The 21571-nt window shown below is 34.7% G+C and overlaps 1 protein-coding gene across 1 annotated transcript; it reads left to right on the top strand.

Moving 5' to 3' along the window:
- Nucleotides 1–308: 308 nt before the first annotated feature.
- Nucleotides 309–21169, top strand: LOC128855768 (uncharacterized). The gene is made up of 2 exons (XM_054090937.1): nucleotides 309–1267; nucleotides 19292–21169. Exon 2 carries the CDS (start codon nucleotides 20165–20167, stop codon nucleotides 20801–20803), a length of 639 nt encoding a protein of 212 aa, XP_053946912.1. The 5' UTR covers nucleotides 309–1267; nucleotides 19292–20164; the 3' UTR covers nucleotides 20804–21169.
- Nucleotides 21170–21571: the final 402 nt, after the last annotated feature.

The following is a 21571-nucleotide window of genomic DNA, read 5'->3' as shown; positions in this document are numbered from 1 at the left end:
TCTTTACCCATGTGAATATGTTGACGCTCATGCGAAAAAGGATGCAAGAAAACACTTTAAATAACAACAAAGAATAATAATATAGTAACAACAACAAACAATATGTTCACATACATACATACTCGTATGGATGTGTGTATGCACAGATATGTACTTGTAGGCCACCCCAATATTCGCACCTACATATGAACATCACCAGTCTTGGTGGCTTTGTTGGTCTTCGCTGCGACGTTGTTGGTTTCGCTGGCGCTATTTGGAACGCTGCTTGGGCGATTCAGGCTAGCTAGATTCAGTCGACGTTAAGCTTTCATCCCGTACGGTTTGGTTTTGAGATTTCGCAGTGGCATTTGTTTATTTATTTGAAGCATAAAGAATCACTTCTATCTAAGCTCCAAAGGAGAGAGAGAGTGAGTGAATGCATTTAAGTTATTTCAAGTGACTAGTGCAATAATACTTTGTGACTGGTGATGCGATTACACTTAGGAGGCGGCAGTGTGGCTAGTGTTGAAGGTGCGTCAGTGAGGCGTTCATTGATTACAAACAATTGAGCGGGTGTTAATGGCGCAAAGTGCATGGTGATACGCACACACACACACGCACGCCCTGGTACAAGTAAAATGGAGTGAGGGCAAGTGCACGGAAATGGCGGGCTAAATTGGTGGTTGCAATTGAAAAATTGCTTGAAACGGAATTTTCTGGTGATGACAAATTGCATGCCATAATAAATTATTTGAAAAGCACAATACATGCATACTTACCTATACATGTGCACGAAAGTATTTGTTTTTAAGTGATCGTAAATTAGGTCGTGTAGCCCCTGAAACTCAAGTGACCTACAGAGGTGCATATAAAAAATAAAAAAATAAAAAACAAAAACAATTGTGAAAACAATTCGTCGTATAAATGATATAAAAGTTAGTAAAAAATATTAAGTTTTTAATTGCAAACTATTTATTGCGTTAGAAAAGGTAAAGAACTTGAAGAAGCAAAAGTTCATCGCCGATGAAAATAATTAAAGATCTAAAATGTAAAAATAAATAAATATACAAATTGAAAATTTGAAATTTAAAAACTCCAAAAACTGTAATAATTTGATTCTAAAGTAAAACACACGAAAAGAGTAAACTCAAATTTAAAAAAAAAATAAAAATAAATTTGTGAAAGAGAGGATTTACAGATAATACGAAAAACAGAAAAGATAAAAAAAATAAAATCAAAGGACAAAAATAAAAAAAACGGATACATATTTAATTAAAACAAACCACAGGTTAGTATTAATTTAAAATTTTTTTTTTTAATCAAATTGTAAAAATGTGAATACCAAAAACAGAAAAAACAATAAAAATTTTATAACCGATTTTTTTTGTTTTACAATTAGCATTTTGTGCAAATTTACTGAACAGTTTTAAAATCAAAATCAAAATCATAAAAGTGTAAATGTAAGAATATTTAATATAGAAAAATGTGAACATAAAAATTACGATAATAAATGTAAAACCGAAAACCCTTGAAATGTGAATAAGAAACAAATAAAAGCGAAAAAATATTTTTTTTTAAATCAAATCGATAATAATTTGAAAATAATTATAAAGCCGAAAACCCTTGAAAATGTGAATAAAAAACAAATAAAATCGAAAATTTTTTTTTTCATATAAAAAAAATTAAATCGAAAATAATTTGAAAATAATAATAAAACCGAAAACCCTTGAAAATCCGAATAAAAAACAAATAAAATAAACAAAATTTTTTTTAATATAAAAGAATTAAATCTAAAATAATTTGAAAATAATTATAAAACCGAAAACTCTTGAAAATGAGAATAAAAAACAAATAAAATCGGAAAACTTTTTTTTTTTTTTTTAAAAATTTAAATCGAAAATAATTTGAAAATAATAAAAAAATTTGAATAAAAAACAAATAAAGTCGAAACAAAATTTTTTTTAATATAAAAAATTGGATCGAAAATAATTATAAAACCGAAAAACCTTGAAATGGCGAATAAAAAACAAATAAAATCGAAAAAAAAAATTTTTATATAAGAAAATTAAATCGAAAATAATTATAAAACCAACGATCCTTGAAAACGTGAATAAAAAACAAATAAAATCGGAAAACTTTTTTTTTAATATAAAAAATTTAAATCGAAAATAATTTGAAAATAATACAATAATAAAATCGAAAACCCTTGAAATGGTGAATAAAAAATAATTAAAATCGAAAAACTTTTTTTTAATATAAAAAAATTTAATCGAAAATAATTTGATAATAATTATAAAACCGTAAACCCTTGAAAATTTGAATGAAAAACAAATAAAGTCGAAACAAAATTTTTTTTTTAATATAAAAAATTAGATCGAAAATAATTATAAAACCAAAAACCCTTGAAAATGTGAATAAAAAAACAAATAAAATAAAAAAAAATGTTTTAATTTAAAAATTTAATCGAAAATAATTTGAAAGTAATTATAAAGCCGAAACCCCTTGAAAATGTGAATTAAAAACTGATAAAACGCAAATTTTTTTTTTGAATATAAAAACGTAAAATGAAAAACATTCGAGAATAAATATAAAACGAAAACTTTTGAAAATGTGAATAAAAAACAACTAAAAGCAAAAACTGTTTTTTTTAATATAAAAAATTTAAATCGAAAATTATTTGAAAATAATTATAAAACCGAAAACCCTTGAAATGTGAATAAAAAACCAATAAAATTGAAAAAAATTTTAAAATTTAAATTTAAAACTTATTATAAAAAAGTAAAATCGAAAAAAATATGTGAGAATAAATATAAAAACGAAAACTTTCGAAAATGTGAATATAACAAAAAAGAAAACAAAAAAATTTTTGAAAATAAATATGAAAACGAAAACTAGTTTAAGTTTTTAATTTAAAAAAACAAAAAAATTAAAAAAAAAAAAAACTAAGTCTTGAAAAATCAATTCATGATTCAAAATAAAGTAACAAGTAAAACTAGTTTTGAATTGACCAAAAGTGAATAATAAAATACAAATCTTACCTAAGGTGTGAACAGAAACACGCAAAAAATCCAAAAGCACAGTATTGAGCACACAGAAAATATAAATAAAAAAAAAATTAACTTTTCTGCCTTTAAAAAATTAACTTTTCTTCCTTTACGTAAAATCTGCATCAAGCCAGAAATTAATATTTAAATTATTAAAATAATAACTCATTTAATAAATGATTAAAAATTAGTTATAAATATTTAAACTAGTGATGATAAAAAACCCACTGTCCAACACTGGTTAATCAACACAAAAAAAAAAAACAAAAAAAAAACAAAAAAACGCTAGTAATTATGAAAAAGTATATTTCAAGGACTAACTTTGCCAAAGGCAGTACTAGTCCAAGTACTGGATGCGTAGGTTAGGTTAGGTTAGGTTTGGCAGCCGCATCGCACATAGAGACAACGATGCCACTTAGACCACGAAATGGGTCCGTTGTGAGCCACGGGGGCTGGGCTACATTTTCCTCTCCATATTGAATCATCCTAAGCTTTTGACAAAGCGTAAAAGGTTGTTGATACCTAAAGTGTATAGATTAACTATATTCGTTAAGAAGTAGGATGTTGTTTGGAATGCATCCAGAGCTCGTAGGGCAGCTTGACTGTCTGACAGAATGCAGATATCCGTTCATGATATTCTGTTCATCTTTAACCATTTTAAGGCCTCATGAATAACGTTTATTCCGCTTGAAAAACACTACACTGATCCGGTAGTTTAAAGGATTCACTGATAGAAAGCTCTTTGCCGTCCATTTTAGATCCGTCCGCATAGATCTTAACGGGTGTGATGGGTGTTGGATCTTCTTCAAGCCATTCCAGTCTAAAAGGGATTTTCATATAATAAATAAAATTTCAAAATAATTATAGAAAAAACGATTTAAAAAAGTTTAAAAAATACATTTTTTCAACTTAAAGACTCGGTTCTTAAAATAGTAGTTGAAAAATTGAAATTTGAATTAGTCGAGCCAAGGAGCACCAAGAGATTTGGTGGCTGCTACAACACTCAAGCTTAAAGGCCCATTCTATTTAGAGGTCTGAAAAGAGGGTAGATAGTCAAGGGGGAAAGGAGAAAAGTATCAGAGAAAGAGATAGGAAAGAATAGAGACAGAGATAGAGACAGTTAGTCCTGTGAGAATTTCCCAGATTCTTTGGCAAATCTGTAAATATCCTCCAGTTAAGAGAACGAATATTACTCATTCTCAGGACATCGGAACCCAAAACTCGTAGCCGTGCTCTAGCAAAGGCAGGACAATCACAGAGAAAGTGCTCAGTGATATCCGCCTTATCCAAGCATAACAGGCCTATTGGGTCCTCAATGATTCCCATGGTGGTCCTATGCTGGCCCCATGGGTTGTGTCCTGCAATGGAACGTCTTTCCTTCGAAGTTTTAGTAGAAAGTTTGGACAATTTTCTGTTCGGACTTGTCACAAAGCATTTTGCAGTTCTGCAACCTTCGATAATGGACCATTGCTCTTTATGTAGATTGCATACATAATCGCTGATCCAGTTCATGATTCCTGCGGAACTGATTAAGATTATTGGCTTTGGTCCTTGTGGGGGAACCGCTGATCCACGGTTGGTCAATTTATCGGCAATTTCGTTCCCTTGAACACCGGAGTGTCCTGGAACCCATATGAGCACAAGCCTGTTTTGTCTTGCAACAGAATTAAGCTTCTTTTTACATTCTTGAACAAACTTTGAGGTTTGCTTCGCGTTTTCCAGGGCCTTCAGTGCAGCCTGGCTATCACTGAAAACTCGATTATCCATTCGACTACTTTTATAATAGCAAAAACTTCCATTTCTCCCATAACATAGTGATACTTATTACTATCGTTTAAGTACCATACGGCTCCAGACCCTATTTCAATCTTGGAACCATCGGTAAAGAAAATATCCGTCAAGCCTCCCAATGCATTCTTTGAATTGCTGGATTGCTCACGCAATGGAAATTTGACATCAAATTTCCTTCCACATGAAACTGTGGGTATCAGGTCGGCTTTAGGTGCCGAAAAGAGTGGATACTGCTCAGACAGCAACTTAAAGATTTCTCTGTGTCCCGAAGTTTCGTCTTTATGCCAGAAACCATATCTATAGAGTCTACACATTGCTTTTATTGCTTCCTGTTGTATCTTAAGATCCAATGGGGGGGCAAATCAAGCATAGCATTTAGGGCATCATTAGAGGTTGTACTCATGGCACCCGTAATGCATAAACATGCACTTCTTTGCAGCCTGTATAGTTCCTGGAGTATGAACTTAGCCATGCTCCGTCACCACCAGACCACATAGGCGTAAGTGATGATTAGTCTGATAAGTGCTGTGTATATCCATAGTACCACTGCACGTTTCAGACCTCAGGTTTTACTTTTTTCTGTCTCCCGAGAGCCTGCTTTGATGCTATTTTTTCCCGCCTGTCGCTTTTCTTTTATCTTTTCTTGAAATACGAGAGATATCTTGGAGCGTTGTTGCTGGGTTATGGAGGGTGTTGAGTTCCAGGCTGCTTGCTTAATGCAATTATTGAAACTTTCAACTGCAATTGTAATGTTTTCATTAGATTTGAGTGGGTGCTCCAGATTAATTGTTGAGGGAATTAAAGTTTTATTGCTGTGAAGACTTTAGGAGGTAAGAGATTCAGATGTGTCCTTATTTAATTTGGTCATTACTGGAGAGTGATCAGAGGTGAGCTCATAAAATCAGTTACACGTTATTTCACTTTCTGGAGTACTTTTCGCAAAGCAAAAGTCCATGATTGTGTTCGCTGGCCAATATGTTGGATAGCCTGAGGAGACTGTGATAGGACTCAAGTTTGTGATGACGGACAAGAGTTGCTATCCTCACTAGAGAGTTGGGATCCTCACTGCGTGTGTTTGGCGTTACAGTCCCCTTCAGCTAGGCATCTATTTCGAACAGTTTTAAAGAATTTTTCGTATACCCTCGTTTAGATAGAACGCGCTTGGGTCGGCCGTATGTTGACAGCTATGCTTGAGGCTTGCATAGCTTCCGTAGAATAAGAGTTAATGCTGCGGTGTTCAATTCCAATTTTAATTAAAATAACGGAGTCGGTATGCGCTTTTTTATCGGGTATTCGAAATAGATTTTGATCGGTAAAATGAGTTTCAGGTTTGAAGGGTTGAATTTTGACACAAAAATTTAAATTGTTCCGCCCAAAAACTTTTTGTTACAAGGTATATTTTTTCCTGAGAAATTAATTATGAAAAATGTATCAAAATCTTACGAGGAACCGAAGATATTTGACTTTAAAAAACTGCATACCAAAATTTTCAACATTGAATAAATCTGAAAATCATTAAATTATTTCTTCATTTTCTTTTAATTTTTGAAATTTAGGTGTTATTGTACTCGAGTCTACAACTAAACACAAACTAAACACACTAAACTGACGACAATATCCAAAATACTTGGATCACTTGACATGGAATCCTGTATCCTCTGTACTATCCTAAATTAGATTATTAAATCTAGCTTTGCATTTTCTGCAGGAACATTAATTTTTAAAGTAACCAGCGCCAATCAAGAAGAAGAACCAGCTACTTCGCTCTCACCTTTTTAGTGTTTTTAGTGTTCGTGCCTTATGCGGCCACTTGCCAGTTAACTTGCAAAAACATCCGGAGTTGTCGCCGCCGACGTTTTAGTGCCAACAACAACACAATTCCTTTCAACACTTTTGCCAAGTTTGTTCGCTCATTTTCGACAGAAATTAAATTGTTAGTGTATGGGTTGTTTTTTTATTTATTTATTTATTTTTTCCTTTCTTTAGTGGCGAGTTCGCATAACTCGTGACCAACATTACGCGACATTCTTGCGTGTGTGTGTGTGAGCGTATTGTGGATTGTTTTGCTGTTGTATTGTGCGTGTGTGTGTGTGTGTGTGGCTTTGCTTGACTGGGACAGGTTCATTTGTAGGCAAAGCAACATTCCACAAAAAAATAATTGCACGCAAGAAATTTTCGCTCACACATTGCATATAAATAGTGAAAATGGAAAGGCAATCAAAACAATGCATTGTAATAAGTAAAAAAGGAAATAAAAACATAAAAACATTTCGCACATCCGGTGTTGGCGAGTCGCGCCGTTTCGGATATTGTGTGCAAAAAGGTAATCAGCTACACGCCAAAAATAATAACCTGTAGGATATTTTATTTATTTGTGTGAATAAAAATTTAGCTACGAGGGTGGGTCAATAAGGCCCTAAAAACTGAAATAAGTAGTAGTAATTTTGTCAAAAAAAAGAGTTATTTTTATGATTTTTATAAACATTGTTTTTTTTTAATTTTTAAAGTAAAATATGCTTAAAAAACAATTTTATGAAAAAAATAATATGAATAAAGCTTATAAAATTTTTTTTTCATAAATTTGTGAAAAAAATTTTTTTCATTTTTGTCATTTAAAAAAAAACAAAACACAAACAAAATTTTTATAAAAATTTCAATTTTTGGGAAATATTGTTTTTTTGCCATTTTAGGAAAACAAAAAAATGTATGAAATTTATGATTCTTCTTTCTTATAATATAATATTTGGGAAAAAAAATTTTTGTTGCTATTTTTGAAAATTACCCTCCTTAAATTTTTTCTCGTCGACGAACTGTACTTATTTGAATACAATTCGAAAAGTCCATTATGCAACTTGCATGGATTACTGGGTATAGTCTCAGCTATTAATAACAAACATAAGAAAAAAATCTAAGTGAGGGTGCTTTTCTAAAATTACAAAAAAAACTCTTTTCCCAAACATTAAAAAAAAATTTCATAAATTTTCAATCATTTGTTTTGTTTTTCTAAAATGACAAACATAAAAATGTTTTTCCCAAAAATTTTAATTTTCATAAATTTTTTTTTTCTCAAATGACAAAAAACCTGGTTTCCCCTAAAAAAACAACAAAAAACTTTCCCAAATATTAAAAAGAAAAAATTTTATAAATTTTCATAAATTTTTTTTTTGTTTTCCTAAAATGATAAAAAAAGTGTTTCCCAAAAACGAAAATTTTCATAATTTTTTTTTTCTCAAATGACGAAAAAACTGGTTTTCCCTAAAATAACAAAAAAAAAAAATTTTCCAAATATTAAAAAAAAAATTCATAAATTTTCAATCATTTGCTTTGTTTTCCTAAAATAACAAGAACAAGTTTTTCCCAAAAATTAAAATTTTTATTAATTTTTTTTCTCAAATGACAAAAAAACTGATTTTCCCTAAAACAACAAAAAAAACCCAAATATTAAAAAGAAAATATTTCATAAATTTTCATAAATCTGTTTTTGTTTTCCTAAAATGACAAAAAAAAAGTTTTTCCCAAAAATTAGAATTTCAATAAACTTTTTTTCTAAAATGACAAAAAATAGTTTTTCCGTAATATAACAAAAACAAAATTTTCCCAAATATAAAAAGAAAAAGTTTCATAAATTTTCATACATTTTTTTTGTTTTCCTAAAATGTCAAAAAACAAAAGTTTTTCGCAAAAATTTAAATTTTCATAAATTTTTTTTTTCTAAAATGACAAAAAAGCAGTTTTCCCTAAAATTAATAGGACTATGAATAAGTTCGTGCGGTTTTTTTTTCGAAATTTGAAACTTTATTGACGTAAAATGGTTACAAATTTAATATTCAAAATATTGTCCATCGCTTACTACTACTTTTTCCCATCTTTCTGGCAATTCACGGATTCCCTTTGTGAAAAATTCGGTCGGTTTTGCCGCAATCCACGAATCGATCCATTTTTTGACTTCATCGTAATTACGGAAGTGCTGGTCAGCCAGGCCATGTTGCATCGATCGGAAGAGATAGTAATCGGATGGCGCAAGGTCTGGACTATACGGCGGGTGGGGTAGGACATCCCATTTGAGCGTTTCTAAGTATGTTTTGACCACTTGTGCAACATGTGGCCGAGCATTGTCATGTTGCAAAATAACTTTGTCGTGTCTATCGGCGTATTGCGGCCGTTTTTCTCGCAGTGCTCGGCTCAAACGCATCAATTGTCGTCGGTAGACATCCCCCGTAATCGTTTCATTCGGTTTCAGTAGCTCATAATACACAACACCCAGCTGGTCCCACCAGATACACAGCATAACCTTCAGGCCATGAATATTCTGCGCCGACGTCGATGTTGAAGCATGGCCAGGGTATCCATACGTTGCCCGACGTTTTGGATTGTCGTAATGGACCCACTTTTCATCGCCAGTCACAATTCGATGCAAAAAACCCTTTCTTTTGTGCCGTTGAAGCAGTTGTTCGCATGCCATAAAACGGCGTTCAACGTCTCTTGGCTTCAATTCATACGGCACCCAATGGCCTACCTTTCGGATCATTCCCATGGCTTTTAAACGTTTGGAAATGGTTGATTGATCAACTCCCAAAGTTTTTGCAACCTCTTCTTGCGTTTGAGCCGGATCTTGATCGAGCAATTCCTCCAATTCGGTATCCATGAACTTTGGCGGCGCACCCTCGCGTTCTTCGTCTTCCAAGCCAAAATCACCACTTTTAAAGCGTGCAAACCACTTCTGGCACGTTCGCTCAGATAGAGCATGCTCACCATAAACTTCCACCAAGATACGATGACTTTCGGCTGCTTTTTTCTTCATATTAAAATAATGAAGAAGAATTCCCCGCAAAAACACATTATTTGGCACGAAATTCGACATTTTCAAGTGTGGTAAAAATATTGTTGTTTACGCTTCAAATAAAAAACTTATACTGACGTTTGTGCCTTACGACAGTAGCTCTCCAATGAATGTTTGGAAATGTGGATCGATGGAATAATAATCAAGTTACGCCATCTGTTGTAAAACCGCACGAACTTATTCATAGTCCTATTACAAAAAGAAATTGTTTTTCCAAATATTAAAAAGAAAATTTCATAAATTTGCATAAATTTTTTTTGTTTTCCTAAAATGACAGAAAAAGTCTTTCCCAAAAATTTAAATTTTCATAAACTTTTTTTTCTGAAATGACCAAAAACTGGTTTTCCCTACAATAACAAAAAAAAGTTCCCAAATCTGGAAAACAAATTTCATAAATTTTCAATCATTTTTTTGTTTTCCTAAAATGATAAAAAAAACAGTGTTTCCCAAAAATTTTAATTTTCATAAATTTTTTTTTCTCAAATGACCAAATAAACTGGTTTTCCCTAAAATAACAAAAAAAAAAACCAAATATTAAAAAGAAAAAATTTCATAAATTTTTTTTTGTTTTCTTAAAATGTAAGAAAAAGTTTGTCGCAAAAATTAAAATTTTCATAATTTTTTTTTCCTAAAATGACAAAAAAACTGGTTTTCTCTACAATAACAAAAAAATTCCCAAATCTAAAAACAAAAATTTCAAAAATTTTCAATCATTTTTTTTTTGTTTTCCTAAAATGTAAACAAAAAGTATTCGCAAAAATTAAAATTTTCATTAATTTTTTTTCCTAGAATGACAAAAAAAGTTTTTCCCAAAAATTAAAATTTTCATAAAATTTTTTTTCTCTACAATGTTTTTTGTCATTTGTTAGTTTTTCCCAAGAAAATACATTTTTTTTTTTGTAAACTTATTATATTTTCCCCAAAAATAAAGAAACATTTTTTTTAACTATTTTTTTAATTTTTTATTATTTTATTTGTGCAGTTGTTTGAGTAGTTCTCCAGTCATGAGATAATATCCGTGAGTTCAAAATTGAAATAAGTTGCAGTAATTTTGCCAAAAAAAAAGTGTTTTCAATATAACCATAGCTCAGTTCGATGCACCTCATCCAATGCTTCTTCAATCACTTAAAATAAGTGTTTGTTTTCATCGTTCAAAATCTCTTATCGTCAAACCATTCCTTTATATTTGAAAATAGAAAATATAAATACTCTGAGTCTGGAGAATATAAGAAATGTGAGAAGAATTCGTAATGTAGTTCATGCAGTTTTAACGTAGGGACTGAGAAATTATGCACAGCTGCTTATGCCTCATGTAAGGAAACTTTTTTCTCATCAACTTTGGCAATTTTTGTCAAATCGATTCACAAGATCTGCATAATACTCGATTCTTCCTTAATCTTTGTTGTGCAGCGAAGAATTCCTCTTTTGTCGAAGGCGCTAAACTGGGGTCTGTTGAAATTGAATATCTTTCATTTTTTATTTGTTTATTTGTCTTTGAAGGGACATATTCTTACAGACTATGTTAAGTTAATGTTCAATAGTTTAGTAATAAATTAGAAACAACGATTTAAGATGATTGACTAAGATGCCATACGACCATGTAAAATCAGCAGCAGAAGAATTGAAAAACAAATTCAAGTCCGCAGATGCCCTAGAAATCGGAACATTCACCCCGTAATTGGTTCCCGAGAAGCCAATTTTCAAGGTTTCATGCTGTTGAAGTTTCTTAGTAGGGATATTAAAATATCGAAGTTTCTTATTAGAAGAGCGGCAACGAAACCATGCTGGTTGGTAAATATTAGGCCTTTGACAGCAAAATAATGGATGGTTAAGATTCAAGGGCCGGTGTTGATTTTGAATAAAATACAATTTTTTTAAGAAATTATTGTCATTTCTATTTATTATGATACTACTGGTATGGCTCAATTACGTATGGAACGAAATATTGGCGAAATGGGTGCCGCGGCCTCGGCGGCACACCTCCATCCGATGATCCAAATTTTCGATGACGCTGAGGCATAATTGAGGTTCTATGCCGTTAATGTGCCGAATTATCTCATCCTTTAGCTCTTGAGTTGTCACTGGGTTATCGACGTACACCTGTTCTTTCAAATAACCCCAAAGAAAGAAGTCCAATGGAGTCTTGACGTTTAGGTGTGGTTCACATTCAGCATTGGCCCTTCAAATTTAACCCTTACAATTTGTACAATCCGTGGGCAAATATCCTTATCTTAACCTAATTTTTCACTTAATAATTTTCACTCATGTTAGCCATTACTTAGATTCTCATGCGTTTTTCCCAATTTTGCGGCTTCACGGTTCACGCGCAATTTCCGTCCAACGCATTTACGCTATGTATATTAATTTACGCAAATTCCCTATTTATAGTCTAAAGTATTAGCATAACAAGGTATGAAAGCGAACTAAAAATAATTAGCTGATATTTTTTATTATCGCATGATATAAAATTTCCAAGTGCCTAGCGCAAAAGCGGAAAGACAAAACGGAAATTGTGCAAACTACAGAAACTGTTCCAGCCAACGCAAAACCACCCAAATTTGTATGCGTGTGCGTGTATGTGTATGTGTGCAAGTGTATATGTTGCGCACTTGAATTCACTTATAGCTCTTTTACTAGTTTATTCGCTTTGAATAAAATTTATTGACATTTGCATAAGTAGATTTCGGGTTAATTCGGGCATAAAGATAAGCATCATTATTTTGATATTTGAAATTTCATGACTTTTGTTTTATTCGCAAAATAATTCTAAATCTAGTATATAGTTACACTCGCTATTGGGTGTGTGTGTGTGTACATTTCATATTTATTAAAAAATATCTAATCAGAATTCGTTTGCCCCCGAAATTTTATTGAAGTTGAGATTAGAATTAGTAAAATAAGTCAAGTTTTTGATTTATAAATATTTTACATGGAAATTTTATCGAGAACGTTGGTGGCCATTCCGTGTTGGTGGACAGTTTGGAAACGCAAAATGCATTTTTATAGTGAATATTTATTTTTTTTATGTGCTTTGGTTCGTAATCTGAAGGTTGGAAAGTATTTCCTAAAGACTTTTGAGCTCTGGTGTTTAACTGGCCGATTTCACTGTGCAACAGTTTCAGGTGTGCAAGTTGTGTCAAATTACACTTGTTAGTGTTGCAGAGCTTTAGTTCATAAATAAAATATTGGGCAACTAAATTTAAAATTAAAAAAAAAAGTTGAATGAAGATAAAGCGAAATCAAGCAGCATTGAATTGGATAATGAATTATAGTCTAAGTACATAAGAAGGGGAAATATTGCGAAGACTTCTTTGTGGAACATCCGCTCAAGTAGAACAGGACAACAAAATTAAATATAAAAGAAAGCGAAAGGACTTTTCCAGAGATTCTAATTTTATCAGTTTTAGTCGAGAATTATAGAATTGAATAGACACCTCAAATAAGAGTGAATGTACTGCCTGCTTAAGGGGTCCAGGTGGTTTAGAGCTCGAAAATTTAGGGCATTTTGAGGATTTTTTTTTAGAATAAAAAAATGAAAAACGATATTTAACTTTTTTAGGCTTTTTACTTAACTTCTTTTATATACAAACCCCTTTTTGGGAGTTTGACCGAGCTCTTCCTCCTATTTGTGGTGCGCGTCTTGATGTTGTTCCACAAATGGAGGGGCCTACAGTTTCAAGCCGACTCCGAACGGCAGATTTAATTTTAATAAGTTTAAAAATGGCGCTGTAGTTGACCCTCCCGAAAATTTGGACTTGACCGGTGTTATCTATTTTGGCTCTTCTATTCATCTGAAACACAAAGACCAAAAAATTATTAATCAGCATGACTGTAAATGACATAACAATATGATTCTAGTACGGCCATTGATATTGTGAACAACATATTAAAATTTCAGACGATTCGGTTGAATAGTGTTTTTTTTTTTTGTTTTTTTTTTTTTTTTGACAACACCAGACCGAGAAACGTATTAGGTGCACAACTAAGTTCTCGCTGTTTTTTTGATGAAAATACAACTTTATTCTGAAAAAATGGTTACAAGTGAATCATTGGAGGTATTGCCCATCGCTGGCTACTACTTTTCCCCATCTTTCTGGTAGATCTCATATACCGTCGCGGTAAAACTGTTCTTCTTTGGAGACTATCCACGGATCAAGCATTTTTTTATGTCTTCACATGAATGGAACTGCTGGTCAGCTAGACCATGTGCCGTCGATCAGGACAGGTGATAATCGGACGGCGCAATATCTGGAGATCTGGAGAATATTGCGGGTGGGGTAAGATTTCCCATTTCAGTGTTTCCTGGTAGATTTTAACGGGTTTGGCAACGTGAGGCCGATCGTTGTCATGCTGTAGAATCATTTTTTCATACCTCCGTGTAATGCGGCCGCTTCTGGCGCAGTGCTCGACTCAATCGCATCAATTGAAGTCGATACCGATCCCCAGTGATGGCTTCGCTTCGCTAACAGTTCATAATAAATAACACCAACTTCGTCCCACCAAAAACATAGCATATCCTTCGCAGCGTGCATATTCGGCCGAGGCGATGACGTAGAAGCACAACCGGGCAATCCCCGTGACTTTTTTTCTTTGGATTGCTGTAATGAATCCACTTTTCATCATACGTCACCTTTCTTGCCGCTGGAGCAGTTGTTCACTGGCGAAAAATCGACGTTCAACATACCTTAGTTTTATTGTAACTCATATGAAATCCAAACCCACTGTTTCTGAATCATTCCCAAAGCATGCAATCGTTTGGAAATGGGTTGGCGGGTAACTCCTAATACTGAAGCAAGCTGTTCTTGCATTTGACATGGATCCTCATTGAGCAATGCCTCCAATTCAGAGTCTTCGAAGGTTTTTGGCCTTCCTTCACATTTGTAGCTCTCGAGGCGCTTCAGCCGCCGTTTTTTCCCGAATGAAAGAGGAAAACCAAGATTTATCGCAAATGACGATTACTCGGCACAAAATCAGGCACTTTCACAAAACCGAAAGTATGCGATACCAAAATTAAATCTCATAAGTGTCGAGCAGTTTGTTTACCTTATGTCTAAGCTTGGTTTATGACGTTGGGGTTATGTTAGAATCGACTAGCACACACAGCAGGCGGCATCTGTTGACAAACAGCGAGAACTTAGTTGCGCACCTAATGGTTTTGAGATAATTGAGTTTAACCCTTTGAATCTGATAAAACGGAAGATGACGCCATTACTTCGTCATGTGGAAATGAAATCCATGCAATAAGGAATTCACTCAGGCATTTCAACATTAGCAGTGATAACAGTTTGATTATAATTTTTTTTCGATTTCATTTCTTGTGTTTAATAAAGCCTTAGTTTTTTTATAACGTTCAACGTATTTATTTTCTATACTGCGCACTCCAATTCCTCTCGACCACTCGTCTCGCCCGTCGAGCGTGACGAATATGACTCTATCTTCTAAAACGGCTGTAGAATCGAAACTACTGGGAATATCCTTCCAAAAATTTTACAGTGTATTCTTAAAAGCATATGATTTCGAAATATCGAAAAAACAAGAAATCGATTTTTGTTTAATTCTAGACTCACAGGATTCTTTAAGAAATATATTTTTTAACGCGCTCAATTGTATTTATCGAAAGTTACTTGTAAGGTCTCCAAATGATAACGGCGTACTCTAAACGAGGATGAAGAAGAGCCGTGAACAGCAGTTTATAGGTACATGGATCAGAAAATGCGGATGTATTACGACGAGTGAAGTCTACAACTGAGTACGATTCTGAAAGCATAAAATTAATGTGGCCACTGAAGGAACATTTTGTCACGAATAAGACCTCAGGATCCTTAAACTCTGTTATACTTTGGGTTAATATACTAATATACATAAGAACTAATGTGGGATATGTTAAAATGTACTGACGTCTCGAAAATGTGAAAAGAAAACATTTCTTAATACTTAAGGCCAGGCGCGAGCTTATGAACCATCGATGAAGATTATTCAAGTCGAGATGAAGATTCTGATCATCCATTGAGTTCTTAACAGATGAGAAAATTTTTAAATCATCCACGACGAGCAAGAAATTCAAAAAGGAAGAAACTTTTGCTAATTTCAATGGTAAAAATGACAAACAGAAGTAACCCTAAACTGAAGTGCTCCCTTGGGGGCACCTGAAGTAGCAATGAAGTAATCCAATAATGCGTCATCAACTTTTACCACACACCGTCTGCCCGCCAAATACGAATTAAGCCATTGCAGAAAGAAGAAGTGAAAGCCCAAGTAAGCTAACTCATTTATTAGAATCGCGTGCGACATTTTGTCAAATGCCTTAGGGAAGTCATTGTAAATGCATTCGTCGCTATTACGTCTTCCATAATCTCTTCATTCCAGTGGAGTTCACCAAAAAGTTGCTCTGAGTGAAATTTCATCATCAATCATGATCTATCTAACCAAATCGTGTGATGATTAGCCCGATTGAATCCTCGGAATACTTCAGATGAAGAGCGTTTTCCAAATACATTTACGTTCGATACCTTTGAAAACTGTGCTGGTGTTAATATTTGACCATGACCCATGGTTTTGTTCGCAGGGAGTGTGACAATAGCTGCGTTCCAATGAAAAATGACCGGGACGCATCCCAGACTCAAATTTTAAAATTTAGGGTTGAAATGCTACAATAACGATGTGTTTCTGAAAGAAGGCGTTTTCGATTCGCGACTTCTCTGCTCGCTAAGTTTGGGCTCTGCTCGCTTGACGAAAAATTTGCATCTGAAAGCAACAACAAACTTACCAAGAAAGATTTGCTGCTAGCGAGTATGGTTCTACCTCATAAAACTGGTATAACTCACTCTTTTCAAGAGCTTCTAACTTTCCTTTCGGATATTAGGCACGTCTTATTAGATTGTTTTCAGACACGCCAGCTTTTTTGTGTGGACTCTTAACTTTTGGTAGAGAGGTTCACGGGGAAGAGAGAGAGCCACTGTGTTATTCATGCTGGGGCAAAACGCTTTGTGTTGTTGCAACTCGATTAGTGTGTCTGAACGCAGTTTTTTTGTTTGTTTTTTAATTGGTGCACACACTTCTGTTCTGTGTTTGGCCGAGCTCTTCCTCCCTTTTGTCTGAACGCTATCCGATTAATATTCATTAAGTGCTTCCAAACAAGTGCCATTTTTGGGAGCCATTTCAGTGTTGCCAATATAACTTATTTGTGCTAGTTGCTTCGTCTATTCGCCACTCCCTAACGGATACGGAACCGATGAGAGCTAGACATCTAGTTTCTTTTATGATCAATTCTGTTCGCTCTATTTTTTGTCGTTAGATTAGGAGCACAACTTTTTGTAATTGGTTGCATTAAGCTGTGAATTTATACATAAACATCAAGTTGTATGGAGTTAATTAAAAATGCTCCATGGTCTTTTGTGTATTCTACTCATCACAGTATCTCATGCAAACCCAGTTCACTTAAGAGCTCGATTGGGCTGAGCGTACGAGCCTTTTGGTCCGGCTACATCCGGCCGAGATGTCTCAAAGTTGTTCGCGCTATAGCCTCTCATTCGAGAACAAGGTGGGCTGGAGTATCCGGGGACTGGGCACAGAAGCGAACGAGCAGGGCGTAGAACTATGTCCCAATCCTTGTGCGGATAACTATGCAGTCACCTGCGAGATGAATAGACAGTGTCCTGTGATAGTGCCCTTAAGCATTTTCAGAATATTGTTAGGGAGACTTGTGAGTAGCTCCATAATTTTGTGCCAGATCACGTTAGTGTTTCACTCCTAAGCACACCTCCATTCCCTTTTGGCGCGTTGTCCGTTGTGACAAGGAAATGCACGGGCCCTGTTGATAGCAAAGCCGCAGCCTCTATAGACAGTACATCCGCTACTTTGTTCCAAGATATGCCTCTATATTCTGGGACTGATCAGTGCGATGTCTGCCTAGCTTCTATGCATGGAAATATTATTTTTTCACATATGTTTATCATGGAAACGTGCATCAAAATGTCAGTTAGCCACTCGAGCGTACATTTTCTCTTCAAACCCAACCACTTTAAATGCAATGCATAAAAAATTGTGTGATCGCTTGCATTCTAATGAAAAAGAAGAAGCACACACCCTAAACAGTGGAGCGAAGTGTATAGTCGAAACCAATGGGTCTGCTGCTTTCATGGCTTCAGGTGACAACATATCTCCATCTGAAGCTCCAACGGGTTGAAGTCATATGTTGGCTTTCATTTCATTACGGTTATGCGGAGAGGAGGGTACGGATAAGCGTAAAAAACATTTGAAATTAATTTTATGCAAAAATTTCCCAAAAATGTGTGATAACAAAGTATTCTATAATTCCTCTTGGGAAGAGAATAATTTTTTTTAATTAGCATTTGAAGTCCCACGAAAGCGCGTTCAGTAGTTTCGGAGAATAACAAATTATAATAAATAAATACTTTGCGGTTAGACTCTTTCTGGTTTTTTGGTCGAGCTCCTCCTCCTATTTGTAGCGTGCATCTTGATGTTGTTCCACAAATGGAGGGACTTACAGTTTCAAGCCGACTCCGAACGGCAGATATTTTTATGAGGAGCTTTTTTATAGCCTGTCGAAAAGCGACCGCTATTAGAAAATAAAGTGCGTGTAGCGTACACATAACAGAAATGAAACTTTCAAGACAGACAAGGAAAGAGGGAGAGACCCGAGATAGAATGAGAGAGAGAGAGAGAGAAAGAATATATATCTAAATAATTTCACAACATTTGCAATATACCAAATTTACAAAAAACGCCGATGGGTCGACCGGTGTAGGTACACGCCGGACACAAACCGTGGCAACAACGCGCACTACTCCGAGCATTTATCACCCGCACAAACGCAGCGATTCCAGGACCACAAAAACGGCACAAATTACCGCGAGGCAATACCAATAAATCCGACGCTGGAATGGATAGCACTTTATAGTACGCACAAGCACTAGCCAGGAAACGCAAATAAACGCCAAAAATTAGGCACCAAAAAATAAACCCTAAAAAATTGGGACCAAAAAAAAGCCCCAAACAGTAGGCACCTAGGAAATATAACGCTAAAAGTAGGCACCATAAAATATATTCCCTACAAGTTTGCACCAACAAACAAGCGCCAAAAAGTAGGCAGTTTTATTTCTCACTACAAATTAGCAACCACAAGGAACAACCTAGGATAAGTTGCGCAAAGTGTATCTAAGATATATGTGTATAAGGTGTAGCTCTCTCTCTCACCTTTTCCTCTACGTTATATGTTTTTTCTCTCTCGCGGAACGAAAATGCCCTAAACGTTGCATGGCCTTGAAATTTTACTCTCCATTCTCGCTCGTCCATTGACGCCTAAGAAATTTCACTTCAACAACTTTTTCTATAATTTTGGAGCTTCACGCACTTTCAAATGGTACTCACGCTCACGCTTAGTGAGTTCAAACAGCAAAAAAGACGGAGAAAAAATCTAAAAATGGTGCAAAGATATTCTACTTCATTCCCTGCATTCCCCATAATCAGGCGGATCCTTGAATTAAAATTTTCAATGTAGAGAGAGAGAATTTCTATAATTTTATTAAATATAATTGAGATGATATTTTAATATTTAGTAAATTTAGAAAAAATCAGAAGGGTTAATAAAAATTACATTTCTCTTTTCTGCTTTCAGATCTAAACTTGCAATTGTATGCTTCAATATAAAAAAAAGACATGAAAAGTGATCCGTATGAACATTAAAAAATAATTCTATTTTAATAAAATGCAAGCAGCCATTATATCCTGCATAAATAGTGAATATCTTGTCGTGCATTCCAATTACGTTCGGTTGCTGGTTTTCCCCCTTCTGTGAGCACCAAATTCTCACAGCCAAATGTGAACGCCGCAGCGAATATGAATGAATATGAATGTAAATATGAGGAAAGATATGAAAAAGAAATTCCCTACGAGGGATGCCATTGTGCAGTGCGCATTGTCGCATATGTGAATTAATGTGAAACGCAAATGTAACGGGAATGTAAAAAAAAATACAATTTACTCAAAAAAGAAAGAACTCGTACAGAGTTCGACGTGGAAGTTTTGTAATTTTCCAACGAGCGTGAACTAAAAACTTGGCAGAGGGTTAAAATTATTAGCAGCACGTAAAAAGATATTTTTGCTTTCAACAACAAAAACAAAAAAAAATTAAAAAAAAATAAATAAAAAAATACAAAAAGACGTATTAACTCCATTAAAAGACCAGTGAATTCATGAGTATTTACAACACCGAAGAGAGTGCAAACTTAAGTGAACCCAATACATGTACATACACTCCCTTACACACCGACACACATTTGCATGCATTCACTATCGCACACACTTAAACAACCACCCACACGCTTGCCCAGATACGTGTGAACGATTTGCTGTTGCCTTCTAACCTTTTTCCCCGCTCTTTGATTGCGCGTATGTGTATTTGTGCGTGTTCTTGTTACGCCCACAAACACAGAAATACACACAACAAAAAAACACACATACAAATCGACGTTTAAGGGGTGTGAGCAAAATGTCCGCGACGGCCAATTCAACAGTCGCAGCACTCGCAGCCGTCGCAGCGACAACAACCACAACAGCAACAGTTACCACCATCGCTACAGCGGCGGCGGCGGCAGCAGCAGCAGCTGCGACGCACAACAATCACAGCAGTAACGCCGCCATTATAATGGCGGCGGGTGTAGGCAACAGCGTTGGCGGTGTGAGTGCAAACGCAGCTGGCGGCATGTCCGATCATCTGCCGCTCCAACTGACCACTGCCAAAGTGGATCTGGATATTGAAATCGATATACAACTGCTAACGAATGGCTACGACGGCACAACGGTAAGTTATTATAACTCTTCTCCATGGCAGTACACACATACATACATGTGCACGTATTCGCCGCATTACAGGTATATGAAATCGTCGACCTTTCTTTGTCCATATGCAGGTGGCGGGATAATTCGTCATACTTTCCGGGCAATGAATAAAACAATTTTCTTTCTTTTCTTTTGCAATTTTCAAAGTGGAATTTATGCGTGTTCTTGCACTTATTCTTCTCCACATTTTCTTCGATTCGATGCGCGTAGGTGTGGAAGTCATAAACGGGTGAAAGGGGAGTTTGGGCATTTTTATTATGATACCTTCTGTGTCTGTTTCCGGTCGTAAAATCTCAATTCATAAATTACACGTAGGCAACAAAGCAAAGGAAAAAAGATACAAAACAAAAAACGAAAGCATCGAGAAGCACTCCCTACTGCTGCAGATCAATTTTTTCGATGAAAATGTGAAGTGTAATAGCTTTTGAAAATGTATGGCTCGATTTGATACATTTTGATTTTTTCAATGCACAACACATTTTTTTTTTTAATCTTTCTATTTCAGGTAATTTTACTACCTTTTTAATAAAACATTTTTATAGCCATAAATTTACTGTCACCTGGCTTTCTTCGTGTGTGGGTGCAAGTTCTTTTGAGTAATTGATACTTCATATGCGAAGTCATAAATCTACTTGAAGTAGGCGGGGATTTTTCTTTATCCCTACCATTCCTGTTTCATAACTAACTACTCACCTGCGTATTTTTTATTTAGGGCAAACAAAATTTATTAAGTTATGACGCAGCCTGCGTTGAAAATGAACAAGAAAAATATAAAATATAGGGTACTCCAAATAGTGTTTGGAAATTGAACCCTCTTTTGCTTTTGCCTCCGTATGACTCGGATCGCATGCAGCAAGCCCTTACAATAATAAACAAATGGTGCACGCAAAAAGAGCTTTCCATTAACCCATCAAAAATAGCACTTGTACCGTTTATTAGGAGAAGGAACATAAATCTCAAATGTCCGACCTTTAATGGAACAACACTTCAACTCTCGACAGAAGCGAACTATCTTGGCGTCAGTCTTGACAAAACGCTTACGTGGAATTCCCATATT

This window comes from Anastrepha ludens, chromosome 2, assembly GCF_028408465.1.
Source record: "Anastrepha ludens isolate Willacy chromosome 2, idAnaLude1.1, whole genome shotgun sequence".
Taxonomy (NCBI): domain Eukaryota; kingdom Metazoa; phylum Arthropoda; class Insecta; order Diptera; family Tephritidae; genus Anastrepha; species Anastrepha ludens.
Note: the sequence above shows the minus strand (reverse complement) of the source record. Positions and strands in the feature narration are given on the sequence as shown.

Bases quoted from the DNA above. Each gene is read 5' to 3' on its own strand.
- LOC128855768 (XM_054090937.1), top strand. From the start codon at position 20,165: ATGTCCGCGACGGCCAATTCAACAGTCGCAGCACTCGCAGCCGTCGCA.